This window comes from Entamoeba histolytica, genomic scaffold (assembly GCF_000208925.1).
Source record: "Entamoeba histolytica HM-1:IMSS scf_1104750516383 genomic scaffold, whole genome shotgun sequence".
In the NCBI taxonomy this organism is placed as follows: Eukaryota; Evosea; order Mastigamoebida; family Endamoebidae; genus Entamoeba; species Entamoeba histolytica.
Window position 1 is genome coordinate 40,380 of NW_001914914.1, and position 14,704 is coordinate 55,083.

A 14,704-nucleotide genomic window follows, 5' to 3' on the forward strand; every position below is an offset into this window, starting at 1 on the left:
CTTATATAATTTCTTATTCAACCAATTAATTGCAAAACAATACAACACTTCAATTAAAAATTTATTTCTTTCTTTTGTTATATTTATTCTTGTATTTTCATTGTACTTTGTTTGTTATTTATTATTCTTGAAATTTTACATCTTTCATTCATTTCTTTAATTTGTTTGTTTTTAATTTCTTCTTCAATTGTTTTAATATTTTTCCTCCCGATCCTTTTGTTTTTTCTTTATTTTCTTCTTTAGTTTTTTCATTTATCTTATTCTTTCTGATTGAATATACTTCTTGAAGCATATCATACCATCTTTTCCTTTTATCTTCTTACTTCTTGATTATTTCTTCATACTCTCATTTATTCCATTCACTTGTTATTCTTTTTATTCTTCTTTGTATCTCATTTATTATTATTCATTTATTGTTATTGTATTATCTTTATTATTATTGTATTTTCCTTGTATTTATTTGTTTTCTCTTTGTATTGTTCATCTTTTAAATCCTTTTTCCTTGGTATATCATTTACCATTATTATTGTTATTGTTATGCTATTTATTGCTATTGGCATTCATTCTTTTATTGTATGATGTTGGTTTTCTATGACTTGTTTGGTTTTCTTTATAATACACATTGATATTACACAATAATCATTGAAATAAAAATTTGTTGTATTTCTTGCATTGGAAAAATGTCTTAAAAATTTTAAGAAAATAAGAACTAATAGAAAAAGAAAGAAGATGAAACAAGTTAAAGTATCATTAATAGGAGATTCTGGTGTTGGAAAAACGAGCCTTCTTTCCAGATTTATTAATAACACATTTTCACCAACAACCGAGTCTACTGTTGGTGCTAATTTTTATATGCATGAGTTTCTTATTGATGGCAAAATGACACAAGTTGCTTTATGGGATACAGCAAGTCAAGAACGATATCGTTCTTTAGTGTCAATGTATTATAGAAACACAAATGGTTGTTTAATTGTTTTTGGTTTAGATAATCGTGACAGTTTTTATAACATCAAAACGTGGTACAACAGTCTTGTTAATACGGTTGGTATGGATGTTGCTATTATTATTGTTGGAAATAAAAATGATTTACCTCAACCATCTGTCACGCAGCAAGAAATAAAAGCTTTAGCTAATGAACTACATTGTTCTTGGTGTCTTATTTCTGCTAAAACTGGTGATGGTGTTTCAAATGTTTTTGAAACTATTGCTAGTAAGTTACATATTTCAAATGATGATGAAAGTGATGAACAACTCCAACACGAATTAAATGATTCACATTCACAAAATGTGTGTTGTTAATTTATGTACGTTTATTATCATTTAAATATTATGTGTATGAATGAAATAAAAGAGAAAAAGATGAATTTATTAACTTAAAATGTTTCACTTCTATGTATTGTTTCTTTTCTTCATTAAAACTTATTTTGTTTTTATTTTTCTTCTTCTTATCCTTTCTCTCTGAAAAATTTTATCTTCTTAAAAATATAACACAAAACTTAATACAGAAGATTTAAATCACCACTTTCTAACACACTTATTGAGAATTCTTAGCATCTCTTAATCTTCTAACAGTTGATCTAACTGTGGCTCCTGAAATGGTTGACAAAGTGTATGCTCCTCCTGCAATTTGTTTCTTACATCCTTTGCATTCCCAAATTCCACATGCTGTTCTTCTTACTGCTTCTTTACAACAGAATGGACAAACATATTTAGAGTGTTGTGCAATTTCAATTTTCTTGATGACTTTACGAAGAGAAGCACCATATCTTGTTCCGTATTTACCAACAATACCTACTTTCTTTGTTCGTCTAGCCATTGTAAAGTCACACTCTTACTTTTTAGTTGTTTTCTAAAACCTATTTTTTTTTTAAGGGTTTCTTCTCTATTTTCTGTTAATAATTATTATTAATTTATATCTAGTATAAGTATAATTTAAATTAAATAAAAAAATAAGAAAACAATCTAATGTAATTAGTTATTAATTAATGGAAACAGCCACTGAAGCAAATAATGATTTTGATTGTGATCTTCCTCTCCCATTAGATGGTACAGAACCAAATTCACAAAGAGGAAATTCAGTTGTTTCATTTGTGTCAATTTTATATTCAATGGTAGATAGTAAAGAAAATGCCCAATACGTTTGTTATAATTACTTCACAATGAGTTAATAAAATAAAGAAAAGGTAAGTAATAATTAAAACAGATACGTTGGTGTGAAAAAGATCAAGGACATTCATTTGAGATACTTGATGCAGTAGCATTTTCAAAAGAGGTATTACCGAAATATTATAAACATACAAATTTTTGTGGGTTTAGTCGACAATTATCATTGTATGGATTTAAAAAAGTTTGTAATCCTTTTATTCAAAGAAAATTAAAATTTGAATATTCTCTTTTTGTCTACACGTTGTTTTTTGAACGTTCTACACATCTAGTCGTTTAAAAATAACAAAAAGAGAAAAGAGAAATAAAAAAAAACATTTTTATTAAAACATTATATTAGAAAAAGGATAATTATTAATTGATATAGTTTGATAATGAATATAGATTTCAAAATAGTAATTTCATCAAAGGACATATGGAATTACTTAAAAATGTACAAAGAAAAAAACCACAATCACAAAGAAAAAAACAAAATAATACTACATTACTTTATCAACAATTATTATCTCAATTAATGCAATTACAAAAACAAAATTTAGAAACAGTTACTCAAATTAATACATTAAAAGAAATGTTGTATCAATTAAAACTTAGAGAAGATTCTTTAGAATTAAAGATGCAAAGATTACAAGACACATTTATGCCAAATCCAAGTTCACTTGCTTTTGGATTTAATCTGATGCCAATGCCTTCTCCAAATGATACCCCAACATACCCTCCTTTTCCATCTCAAAACAATAATCAAGGGATGAATGAAGATGCTACACCTGGTGCTAATGAAACTAATGTTGGTAATCATGAATCACCTAATCCTTCTCCAAATTTCGTGCATTGGGGAGACTCTTCACAACAAACTTCTCAACTTCCATGGAAATTTTAATTGTAATTACAAAGAAGATTTTATTTGAAGCGTTGGAGTCTTCTTTTTTGATATTTAGTTTTGAATTTTTCTACTGAGTAATAATTAAGAAACGACTTTTTTAATTTCTTTTTCAAGAAGAAGAACTTAGAAATTAATTGTTATGGAACCACTTAATCAACACAACACTCTTTTACCTAAACCTTTAGATATTGTTAGTAGTAATGAGATAGATTCAATAGTTCTCTCATTAGAAGATAATGTTATTGGAAAATTAATATCATATAGAACACCAACTTCTATTCTTGAAGTAAATTTACCACATTCTAAGGTTAATGTTACACGATTATCAGAGTCATTAAGAAAACTTCCTCAATTAACTCATTCAACATTTTGTGAAACAAAACCGACTGAATGTTTAGGATGTTTTTTCTCAGGAATAATAAATATTGATTCATCTGCTTCAAATTTATCAAGAACTCGTTCTCCACTTCCATTAGTTAATTGTATTGAAAAAAAAGTTTCTGAGTTAAAGTCTTCAACTTCTAGACAAAGAATTGAATTTCCATACTCTCATCAAAAAAGTAAAATAGAAGCACCAAAGGGTTATCCTATTATACCTTTAAAACCTTCATGTCTTCCTTATCCACCTCAATTCTTAATTCCACCGCAAAAATCATACTTACCACGAAAAGTTAGATTACATAGTTTACACCATAAGAAAGTACAACATGAAGAGATTGTAATTAAAGAAACACCGAAAAAGAATGATACATTCATATATATCACTGATTATTTAATTCTTGAGTCTTTTAGAAAATATTTTAGAGGTATTAATGTTCCTTCATTTATTTCAACGGTTACATATCAATTAAATAATTATTCTTATGACTTTGGATCAAATAATATTATTAAAAGTTTATGTGATTCATTAGAAATGCTTAGAACAGTTCAAGTAATTATGGACGGATTAGATAGTGGTAAATTGACTATTCCTAATGATGTGTTAGATCCTGTCGAAAGAACTCTTGTTTCACAATTGTTAAATGAATTTTTTATTCCACCAAATCCATTTATTAACCCAATTTCATCACAACAAACTCCAGTTCCTTTAGAAGTACCAAAAATTATTCTTGGTGCAATGAGAAATCATATGAACAAATCTGTTGAGCTAACATTAGAAACATCATGGAATGTATTAAGTTTATGGGAAGATTATGAATTTGCACCGTTTTCATATCAAAAAGAAATAAATTATTTGTTTATAACACAGGAAGGTATTGACCAAGAAATTGTTCATACTATTATCAAAGAGTTAGAGTTTGATTATAAAAATTTCAATTTAGGTAGATTAATAAAATACAGTGAGAATATTATTGTATCAAATATATTTGATGAATTAGAAATGCTTGAAGTTATTAAAAATCATTCTCAGGAAATAGATAAAAAGATTATTGTGTTATATGATCCTAAAGACAGTAATGAAGAAGAAATTATGTGTAAAATCATTACATTAAAATGTCGTTTAAATGAGGGAGATTGTAATCATTATGGAGATAACATAATTTTTATTTCCCTTAAATCAATTTTAAAAGATAGTTTAAGAGAAACCTCAATCAGAGTTTGTTTTTCACTTTATTCATCTTATAGAAGATACCAACCTACTCAATATCCAAATTCTGCTGCACAGGCATTACCTGATTTTACTCAAAATGGTAATTTACTAAATGAACCATTATTTATTATTTCACCACAATATGACAATGTGTTTTTTAATAAAATAATGATTGGATATAAAGTTAAACCATGTGGAATTATAAGTTCATTAATTAGTTATACTGGGGAATTACAAGAAATGGGATTTGATACTTCAATTCAAGAAATGTGGGATAGGTGGATATGTTTTATTCAACAAACAACAAAAAGTCATTGGGAAATAACATTTACTAAAGTTGGAGAATATGATAATGATGAAATGAAATTAATGTTTGATTTAAAAGAGTCTGCTCTACAACAGTATAAAGATTTAATAGACTCTATTTTTATTAGTTGTTGTAATGTATATGGTAGTGTATTAGTTTCAGAAGAAGAATATCAACTATTAGACAACAATAAAGGTTTTTATAAAATTAATGATGAATTAGATCCCCCAATTGAAATAAAGGGAGAAGGAAGAGCAACTTATTATACTATTCTTCCTTCATTAATTGGAAAAGGGTGTAGTGTTGGTGGATATTCAATTCATTTGTATGATTCTAATGAAAAAGAATTATCTACAATGATGAAAATTTTTCATGGATTGTCTTTCCTTAACAGTGATGTATTGAAACAAGAGAGATGGTCTATTCTTCCGAAACATTTGCATCTATTACAAAAATATGACCTTTATTTAGATATGGTTATGTTGTGTGAACATTGATTGTGGTAAAAACAAATTGTTATTTTGGTTTTCTTTTAAGTTTTTGAATCAAAAGGTAAGAAATAATCTAATCTTCTTTAAGAACTTGAAATTAAATCAACTAAAAAATTAGTACATTATGTCTCTTACAGATACGATAGATCAAAGAAACAAAGAAAATGAATATTTTCAAACTCTTTCTGAAACAGAAAGAGTTTGGCCTATGTTAAATTCTTTAGTTAATTTAATTGATACCAATCAGTTTAAAAGTGAGTATGTACCAATGTTATTAGAACATATCCGTCAAGTTAATAAACAAGTCATTTCTTCATATCCATTTATTGGTAAAATTGAAGTAGTTTTATTTCAAAAAATTTTTATTTACTCACAGGTAAATGTTTATGACAGTTCATTATTTGGTCTAGCTGAGCTTCTTCTATTTTTTCTCCACTGTAAGGTAGATAAAGAAGTGGTTGAAGTATTCCAAAAAAGAAACAAAGAAATATTTGAGATGATGTATGGATTTAATCAAAATTGCGTTTCTATTGATGAGGTAAGAAAGGTATATGTAAGTATTCTTATTATGTTTCCATTATGGGAGTGGAATAAGTTATTAGTTCATTCCATAGAAATACCATCAAATATTGACTCAATTGAATTTATAAATCAAAATGTTCCTTTTATAGGATTGGAAAACATTGGAAATACTTGTTATGTCAATGCTAGTCTTCAATTACTTTATATGTGTAGTTCATTTAGGAAAAATGTACTATCTTCATCTACGTTACTTGGGTCTATATTTAAGAAATTAAATGAACAACAGAGTTATTTGGTATTGAATAAAGAGATTATTGAAAATGTTTGTGGTCATAATATTATTATTGGTGAACAAAACGATGCCTCTCTATTTATCAATGACGTTTTGGATGTTTATAAAACTCAAACACAACAATGCCCATTTCTAGTTAAAACAACAACTAAAATGAAATGTTTAAATTGTCAAAAAGAGAGGGAAAAAACAGAAGATGCATATTCATTGAGTGTAGGAACAGAAAAGAGTATTACTGAAAGTGTAAATAAATATTATGGGACTGTTGATGATATGATATTAGAATGTGATGAATGTCATATAAAAGGACCACATCAAGTTAAATTTTTTAGTAAAACAACAAATGATTTTTTAATTTCAATTAACAGAGTTACTTCTGAACTTAAAAAGAATGATGATTTCATTGAAATAGAAACAGAAATGTTTGGTTTTCATTTTATTGGTGCAGTTATTCATAGAGGAAGTTATATGTATGGACATTACACTACAGTTGCATTAGGTTATGACAATAATTGGTATTGGTTTAATGATAAAGTTGTTAATGTTATTAGTAAGGATCAAGTAAAGAAAATGTGTTGCGGAGGGATTGTGGGTGATTGGAATGCTTCAATCCTTCTATATACTAAAAATACAGAAATGATACCACCATCGCCTCAAAGGAGTTATTGTTTTAATCAAATGATAAAGAAGTATATAATAGATTCTCCTCTTTTTGAACAAATATTAAAAAGGTGTCTAGAAGGTATTTCATTTTTATCTGAGGAAGAACAAAGAAGTTTTATAAATAAATATTCAACTATAATTGATAAAATACCTCCTTCAGACTCATCTCGAATAATTCTTTCAGAAACAGTTGCAATGAAATCAAAATTATTTGATGAAGAGATTCAATCATTAAAATTAACACGAAAATACATTATGACTGGAGAGGGAAAAGAATCTCTTTTTTCATTAATCTCAATAGAAGAACCTAAAAATTTATATATTCAACAAATAATATGGTTAGTTGTTTCAACATTTCCAGACAAACTACCTTCAGTATTACCTAATTTATATCAGAGAGTAGTTGATGTATTATCTTGCATTGATGGTTATAAAATAGAATTAGACCTTAGTAAAATTAATGATTTTATTTCATCCTCAATGCCTTTACAAAGACATTATTCTGAATTAGCAATATTCCATGATATGATATCTTTAATGTTGTATGACCTTAATAATACTCAATACTCTTCACCGATAATAGATATAACAAGAAAATTAATAATGACTCTTTTTTCTTGTATTGATTGTTATCCATTGTCAATCAAATATCACATAATGATTATGAAACGTTATTTTGGAACAGCCTCAGACACAATAAAATATAATTACTTAGCTATACTCATAGATGTTTGTTTATTAATTCTTTTAATATAGAAGAATAAGTTATTAATTAATTTAGTCATCTGGTTCATGGAAAAAAATTTCATGCCTTGTAGATGGGGTGTTAGAAGTTTTATGTCAAACCCCACTTTCTTCTGAATATTTCAATAAATTAATAAAGAGGTATGAATCAAATAAAAAGTACATAGAAGATTCCTTATCACTAAGTTTTGATTTGTTTTTTGCTACACAACAGTCTTTTCGTGATATTTAAATAAAATATTGTTTCAATTAAATAGGACTTCATTATTATTCCTTTCTTTCGTTTTTGTTAGAATGAAAAGTCAAAACAGAGATTATTTTTATTAAAATATTTGAGGTTCAAAAATTGGATTGAGAACTAGAAATTTGTAATGGAAACAGGAAAAGGAAAACTACCGCCTCATCCATTTGCAAAGCCATTCTCTAATAGATATTCAACAAGTGCAGAAGGATTTTATGAACAGTCTTTGCAATTGAGAAGAGAACAAGAAAGATATAATATGATGCAACAAGAAAGGTATTTATTAACAAAACAAATGTCTTATTTAGATATTATTCCAAAGTGTTGTGGATATCCACTTCCTTCATTATTTGAACAACAAGAATATCAACCAATTGACTTTTTTATTCAACCATTGCCATCAGTAAATGATAGATTAGGAATTACACCTGAATTACCTAAATTAACACAAAGTTTGTTATTTAACTTTTGTCTATAACTTACTCTCTTTGGTTTTAACCATCTTTTCTTGGTTAATAGTTGGAAAATGATATTTTATCTTAATACAATTAAATAGTTTTTATTTTTAAATATATTCCGTCAAAAATTAAAAATAAAAACTCACTCACATTTTTAGGAGAATTACTTACAAGTCAACCTAAACATATATTTCCAACCACTTCAAATGTTCAATCAGATAGGAAAGACAATTTTACAAAAGAAAATGAAGATAAAAATGAAAATAATGTTGATGATGATACAATTACAGAAGTTGCAAGTGAAACAGAAGAAGTTTTAATAGAAACAATCAAAGAAAAAGAACAACCAAAACAAAAGAATAAACGTAAAAAAGAAAAACCTCAAAAAAAGAAGATAGAAGTACCAAAAATTAATGAAGACACAGACGAAATCTTTGTTCATGAAAAAAGAAAAAGAAGAAGTTACAATAGAAAAAATAATGGAAAACGAAAGAAAGATCCAAATAAAAAAGAAATTGAAGAAGTTCTTGAAGAAAATACTTTACACACAGAATGTATTCTTTCTAATGAAAAAGATGTAACTGGGATTGATGATGGATTAAACAACCTTGGCAAAGAAAATACTCTAATAGAATTGGCACAATTAAAACCACCAATATTTACTAATGAAGAAAAAGATGAAAAAAGATTTCAAAGTGGAATAGAAAAAATAAAAATAAACCTTAGTAATTTAACTGCAAATAAAAAGGAAACTGACTCAGTACCAATAAGGTTCCATGACAATGTTGTAATTGAAAATAAAGAAGAAATAGTAGAATTAAATTTATTACCCTTAGAAAATGAAGAAAAGAAGTTTCAACACTTAGAGTTTCAAGACGAAAAGAATATGTTTGTTATCAATGACAACGCAAAGCAAGTTCCAGAAATATTAATATTACAAGAACCTTCTTATCCATTGATATCTTGTAAAGAAAAAATACCAATCATCAATAAAAAAATAAATTATATCTGATTTTGTTTTTAAGTAGTATCTTCTTATTAGTTTTTAATAAAGATAAAGAAAGAAAAAACAAATAAAATTAAAAAGGAAGAAAAGAATAGAAAGGGATAAGATCAGTGTTGTCATAAGAATAGTCATAATTTAATAGATTGAAATAAGGAATGTCATGGAGATAATTTAAGTTTATAGGTTGTGTTGGTGGTAGAATCACATTTGAGGATGATAGTGGAAGATTAGTAAAAGAAAGGAAAGAAGATGGTGAATTAAATAATGTGTTTTGATTAAATTGAATAAGAGTATCAGTTTGATGTTGCTCCATAAGACGAAGAGTTAATTTCCCCATTTCAATTAATTCATCTCTTCCAAATATTTCACCATCTTTACAAACACTTGTAATTCTAATGAGTCTTTCAGTCAAATGTGCTGTTTTAACTTTCTTCTCAGAAAATGTATATCCTTCATTAACAAGTAATGAAATAACTCCATTATTTATTTGTGCTTCTTGTGTACGTTTCGCTTGTTTCTTTGTCATTTCTTTAATTCTTTCAGAGTCTATTCTTGTATATCCAAGTGTGTTTAAAAGAGTGTTTGAAAGTAAACAAATATCTTGAACTTTCAGAACATTTCCATTTTTACTAATACTTTCTGGAAGAAGCATTTTAATTGTTTTACTTGTCTTTTTTGACCTTTTAACAATTACTTCATATCCTTCTTTAACTAATAAATATATCATAGCATCAAAATTGATCGTCTCATCATTTCGACTACTCCTTTTCCTTTCTTTTAGAATCTCACTTCGTTCCGTTCTTTTGACTACTTCTCCCATATTTATTATCCTTCTTCTTCTCTAGTTCCGATCTCCTTTTATTTGTTCCCTCAACTATTTTTATCTTTTTATCTTCTTTCTCATTGGTCACTTTTTTTCTTTTTTCTTGATTTTATGTTCACACTTGATCATTATTCATTAAATAGATGGATTAAGACTCTTGTATTTTTTCTTCTGCACCTCTTTTCAACTTCTTTTCTTTTCTTTTCTTCTCTATTCTTTCTCCTTCTTTCTTATCCCATTTCTTTTTGTATTTGAACTTCTTTGAATAACAACTTTTCTTATATATGTTTTATATCCCATTTTTCTTGTTTTTCATTTCGGGATCTATAAATTAATCAATTATAAAGATGAATTAATGGATATTCCTAAAACTTATATCCCTTCTTCTGATATTAATATCTATTATTAAAATAGTTTAAAAAATATATTCTCTAATAATGTGACTAACCAAAAAGCAAATATATTCATTTATTCGCATTTAACTTGTGGACAATAGTTGAAGCATTCGATAATACTTCTTACAGTGGGTAACACCCTTTTAAAATCTGGAACAGACTCAACGTCAAATTGAGTTATTGAATCTTTCATCCATCCCATCATTACATCTTCAAACTTCTTTGGGTCATCACATAAAATAGCTTCCCAATCAGTCTGCATTCCTTTTGGAATGTGTTTATTAATTTGGTAATTTAATGACGCAAGCATAGCCAACATAAACACAAAACCTGTTGCAGCCGTACCACGACTTAATGGCATGAAGTTGTACCAATAGAATGTGAAATCAAACATAGCTCTTAACAAAGCTTCTTCCTCACCCTTTTTTCCTTTTCTTGTTAATACTAGTCTAACAATATTCTTCCAACACTCTGTTAATTCCTCGTCATATAATTTCCATCTTGGCATAGTACATGGTGTTTTAATAGCAAATTCATATCCTACTGGTTGTTTAATTTCAACAACTAATCTAGTTCCTTCATATGTTCTCTTAGTGCCAGGTTTGTCAGGATCATCAAAGTATAAAGATTTGCAAGGTGTTATGACATGGAAATCACTTTTTATTATATCAAGAATATCTTGGATATTTTTAGCTGTTTGAACTTTTTTAACCCATTCTTCTTTTATCTTCAATTGCTCAGGAAGTAATTTCTTTACAATTTCAAATGCACGTTGATACTGACAATAATATCGAACAACTCTTGTTTGTCCAATAAACATTGGTGTGTGTGATCCAAATCCTTCTTCAAATTGTTCATGAGTCAATAAATCAATCCAATATACTGGGTCATTTGGCTCTGATATTTGTCTCCATTTAACGGCTATTTTCATAACATCTCTCCAATGAAGTTTACCAATATATGGCTTAGCTTGTTCTTCAGTCAATCCACCAAACACCCATTCTGGGAGAATATCTCTTATCTTTTTAGCCATTTCTATTGCAGCCATACCAGCCATAAGATATTGTGCCTTGTTGTGAACAAAACCTTGAGAATCATATTGCATATACTTACCAATGTTCATTGCAGGAATAATAACTTTATTAATAACGTTTTGACTTGGAAGTGATTTTTCATCAACGTCAGATATACTTTCTTCAAATGGTGGTTGTTCTTCATATCTATGAAGTGCAGCAGGAATAAGATGTTTGCAAAATCCTTCTTTAAAGAAAGGATAAAAAGATTCTAAATCCCATTCTTCAAATGGTTTGTTTAAGTGGTGATGTGTGTATAATGCAATTTCCTTCATATACCATGCAGTATCATCACTTTTAAGTTCCATGGCACATTCAAAATCTTTGACAGCTAACCTAAACTGTCCAGAAGCAGACCTAGTGACACCACGATATCTCCATGCTTCACACATTCTATCTGGATCTTTTGCAATCCCAGAAACTGGTTCATTTCTATTAGTAATGGCAAGTGTAAATTCTTTAATAGCAGCTAAATGATATCCAGATTGTTGATAAAGAACTCCACAAATATAATGTCCATTAGAATGATTTGGTTGCATTCTGAACAACTTATTGAAAACATCTTTTGATCGTTGGAAATTGCCTGCATCTTTATGTAATTGAGCTAAATTTACATAACATTCAATAAAATCATCTTTAATTTGTAATGCCCGTGCATATGCATCAGCTGCCTCAGCAACTAATCCAAGAGCATTGTTATTTAACCCAAGATGATTCCAAGAATTAAAGTCCATTGAGTTCTTTCTAACAGCTTCTCTAAAATCAGCTCTTCCCTTTTCATAGTTTTTAAGCATTTGATAAACGCTTCCTCTCTGTGCATAACAATCACCATCTTTACCATTAGACAATTCAATAGCCTTATTAAAGTCTTCAAGTCCTTCATATAACTTTCCACAAGCAACAAGGGTTTGTCCTCTTCTTTTATATGCATCTCCACACTTTGGGTCATATTTAATAGCAGATGTAAAGTCTTGGATTGCTTTTTCAAAATTACTTAACATTGCAAATGCAGTACCTCTTCCTAAAAAGGCACCAACAACATTAGGATATTTGTTTAAGAATACAGTAAAATAGTCAACTGCTTCTTTAACTCTATTATTGTTAACATACAAATATCCCATTGCTAATTCTTTATCAATAACTGGGTTATTAGTTCCATTTTGTAATTGCTTTGTTTGTGCAACATATTCAGCAGCCTTTAAAGTTTCACTTTCATTATTTGAAAAATCATCATCCTCATCAACCTCTTCAACACGAAGTACTTTCTTAGGTGTGTTATTACTAGCATTAACCTTTTTCTGAATTACTTCTTGTGCTTTTTTTAATTGTTCTTCTTCAAGTTTCTTTACTTTTTCCTTTTCACTTTTGTTTACTTCTTCTTCTTCTTTAGTAGTATTATTTGTATCAGAACCTTTGTTTTGTGACTGAATTGTTTTATCACTATTAACAGGATTTAATGGACTAATTTTCTCTTGTTCTTGTTGAATTGGAAATTCTTCGTCATCAGACTCACTTGAATAAGAAGACTCATCAGACTCACTTGAATAAGAAGAACTACTTTCAGAAGTGGTATAACTAGATTCAGAATCTTCATGAGAACTTTCATCAAATTCTGGATTTCCAATGTTGAGAGTTCCATAATTTTTAATTTGAAGCACAACAACACCAACTTCATCAATTAATACTTTGAGTTGGTTAATGTCAATTTGGTCGAGAATTTTACTGATTTTAGTGTTTTTATTATTAGTGGACATAAATGGCTATTTCAAGATCTATCATCATCAGTATTATTTTAAAGATAAAATTTATGCTGAAAAAATTTATTGAAAATACCTGCTTCTTGAAGAAATAGAAAATACCTTGCATAATTATATTATTATTTTTATTAAGAAAATTAAAAATGAACTATAAAATTCACTGAGAAATATTTGAAGATGTCAAAACAAAAAATAACAAAAATTTTTATCAAAAACAAAAATGAAGTTCAACCAAATGTATTTGACTCTGATGAAACTGAAGAAAACGAACAACCTAGAGAAAATGTTTTTGAAGAAGAAGAAAGGATATTAAGAGAAGAAGGTAATTATATAGAAAGTGATGATGATGAGTGGTATGACCAAACAAAAAAAGAGGATAAAGGAGAAGAATTAAGTTCTTTTGAAGATTTAATAAAACGATTAGTTGATGTTAAATTTGAAATTTATGTGATAGAAGAGGAACAAAAAGAAATGGAAGAAGAGGTAGATGAATTAGACCAATTTATGAAAATGAATGAACACCAATTAAAACATGAGAAAAGTGTTAATGAACTAAAAGAAATAGAACGTAGATTAATTGAGGCTATTAACAAAATTAAACCAACAAACAAAACATGGGATGAAATTAATTCCAATATTAATAAACAGCTTAAAATAAAAGAATTAGTTCGTGGGTGTGTTGGAATTAAGAGGAAACCAAATGAGCCTATCCTTGAAACAAAACGAAAAATTGAAGAAGATACAGTTTCTGATGTAAAACCAAAAGTAGATCAAAAAGGAGATGGAAAAAGTAGATTGAATGAACTATATGGATATTAATAAAAAGTATTATAAGATAATTCAATTATTAATTTAATTTATATTTATAATTTATTTTATTATTAAAAAATAGTTTAATAGGGTTAAAAAAAGATATTTAAAGAAAAAGAATCTTATATTTTTCATTATATTATAGCAACAACCAAAGTCGAATGTTTTAGGGCATTCAATATCTAGAGTTGCATAGAAATATGACTTTTAGCGGGGAGTCTTTTTTAGAAAGCCTCTCGATACAGGGTCGTATATTTTAGTTTATATAAAATGTAATAAAATAATCTATTTTTCTTTTAATAATAATAAGACATACTTTTTCTTTGTATCAATATTTTTTATTTATAACAAATGACAAATATTAATAATAATTAGAAAAGATTATTTATAATATGTTTTTTTATATATCTCTTTTTCTTAAAAAGAGGAAGTTATATAACAAAATAAGAGTAAATACAAATAAATTATTGTTTTTATTTATTATA

At 27.5% G+C, this 14,704-nt stretch overlaps 9 protein-coding genes across 9 annotated transcripts, besides 2 other annotated features; 6 read left to right on the forward strand and 3 right to left on the reverse strand.

Annotated features, from left to right (window-relative positions):
- Positions 1–116: part of a repeat region that runs on past the window's edge.
- Positions 62–686: a repeat region.
- Positions 687–729: 43 nt separating this feature from the next.
- EHI_008640 (Rab family GTPase) lies at positions 730–1,299 on the forward strand (the record flags this gene model as incomplete). Its single annotated transcript, XM_647455.1, has 1 exon — positions 730–1,299. One exon carries the CDS (start codon positions 730–732, stop codon positions 1,297–1,299), a length of 570 nt encoding a protein of 189 aa, XP_652547.1.
- Positions 1,300–1,534: 235 nt separating this feature from the next.
- On the reverse strand, positions 1,535–1,816 carry EHI_008650 (60S ribosomal protein L37a, putative; the record flags this gene model as incomplete). The annotated part of the gene is made up of 1 exon (XM_647878.1): positions 1,535–1,816. The coding sequence occupies one exon, from the start codon at positions 1,814–1,816 to the stop codon at positions 1,535–1,537; it is 282 nt and encodes a 93-aa protein (XP_652970.1).
- Positions 1,817–1,985: 169 nt separating this feature from the next.
- EHI_008660 (heat shock transcription factor, putative) lies at positions 1,986–3,043 on the forward strand (the record flags this gene model as incomplete). Its single annotated transcript, XM_647457.1, has 3 exons — positions 1,986–2,138; positions 2,204–2,347; positions 2,531–3,043. The coding sequence occupies 3 exons, from the start codon at positions 1,986–1,988 to the stop codon at positions 3,041–3,043; spliced, it is 810 nt and encodes a 269-aa protein (XP_652549.1).
- A 142-nt stretch (positions 3,044–3,185) lies between these two features.
- Positions 3,186–5,441, forward strand: EHI_008670 (uncharacterized protein; the record flags this gene model as incomplete). Its single annotated transcript, XM_647458.1, has 1 exon — positions 3,186–5,441. One exon carries the CDS (start codon positions 3,186–3,188, stop codon positions 5,439–5,441), a length of 2,256 nt encoding a protein of 751 aa, XP_652550.1.
- A 118-nt stretch (positions 5,442–5,559) lies between these two features.
- EHI_008680 (ubiquitin carboxyl-terminal hydrolase family protein) lies at positions 5,560–7,888 on the forward strand (the record flags this gene model as incomplete). Its single annotated transcript, XM_647459.2, has 2 exons — positions 5,560–7,641; positions 7,694–7,888. 2 exons carry the CDS (start codon positions 5,560–5,562, stop codon positions 7,886–7,888), a joined length of 2,277 nt encoding a protein of 758 aa, XP_652551.2.
- Positions 7,889–8,027: 139 nt separating this feature from the next.
- EHI_008690 (uncharacterized protein) lies at positions 8,028–9,367 on the forward strand (the record flags this gene model as incomplete). Its single annotated transcript, XM_647460.2, has 2 exons — positions 8,028–8,349; positions 8,514–9,367. The coding sequence occupies 2 exons, from the start codon at positions 8,028–8,030 to the stop codon at positions 9,365–9,367; spliced, it is 1,176 nt and encodes a 391-aa protein (XP_652552.2).
- Positions 9,368–9,434: 67 nt separating this feature from the next.
- On the reverse strand, positions 9,435–10,181 carry EHI_008700 (uncharacterized protein; the record flags this gene model as incomplete). Its single annotated transcript, XM_647461.1, has 1 exon — positions 9,435–10,181. One exon carries the CDS (start codon positions 10,179–10,181, stop codon positions 9,435–9,437), a length of 747 nt encoding a protein of 248 aa, XP_652553.1.
- A 471-nt stretch (positions 10,182–10,652) lies between these two features.
- Positions 10,653–13,406, reverse strand: EHI_008710 (TPR repeat protein; the record flags this gene model as incomplete). The annotated part of the gene is made up of 1 exon (XM_647879.1): positions 10,653–13,406. The coding sequence occupies one exon, from the start codon at positions 13,404–13,406 to the stop codon at positions 10,653–10,655; it is 2,754 nt and encodes a 917-aa protein (XP_652971.1).
- Positions 13,407–13,586: 180 nt separating this feature from the next.
- Positions 13,587–14,228, forward strand: EHI_008720 (uncharacterized protein; the record flags this gene model as incomplete). Its single annotated transcript, XM_647880.1, has 1 exon — positions 13,587–14,228. The coding sequence occupies one exon, from the start codon at positions 13,587–13,589 to the stop codon at positions 14,226–14,228; it is 642 nt and encodes a 213-aa protein (XP_652972.1).
- Between the last annotated feature and the right edge of the window lie 476 nt (positions 14,229–14,704).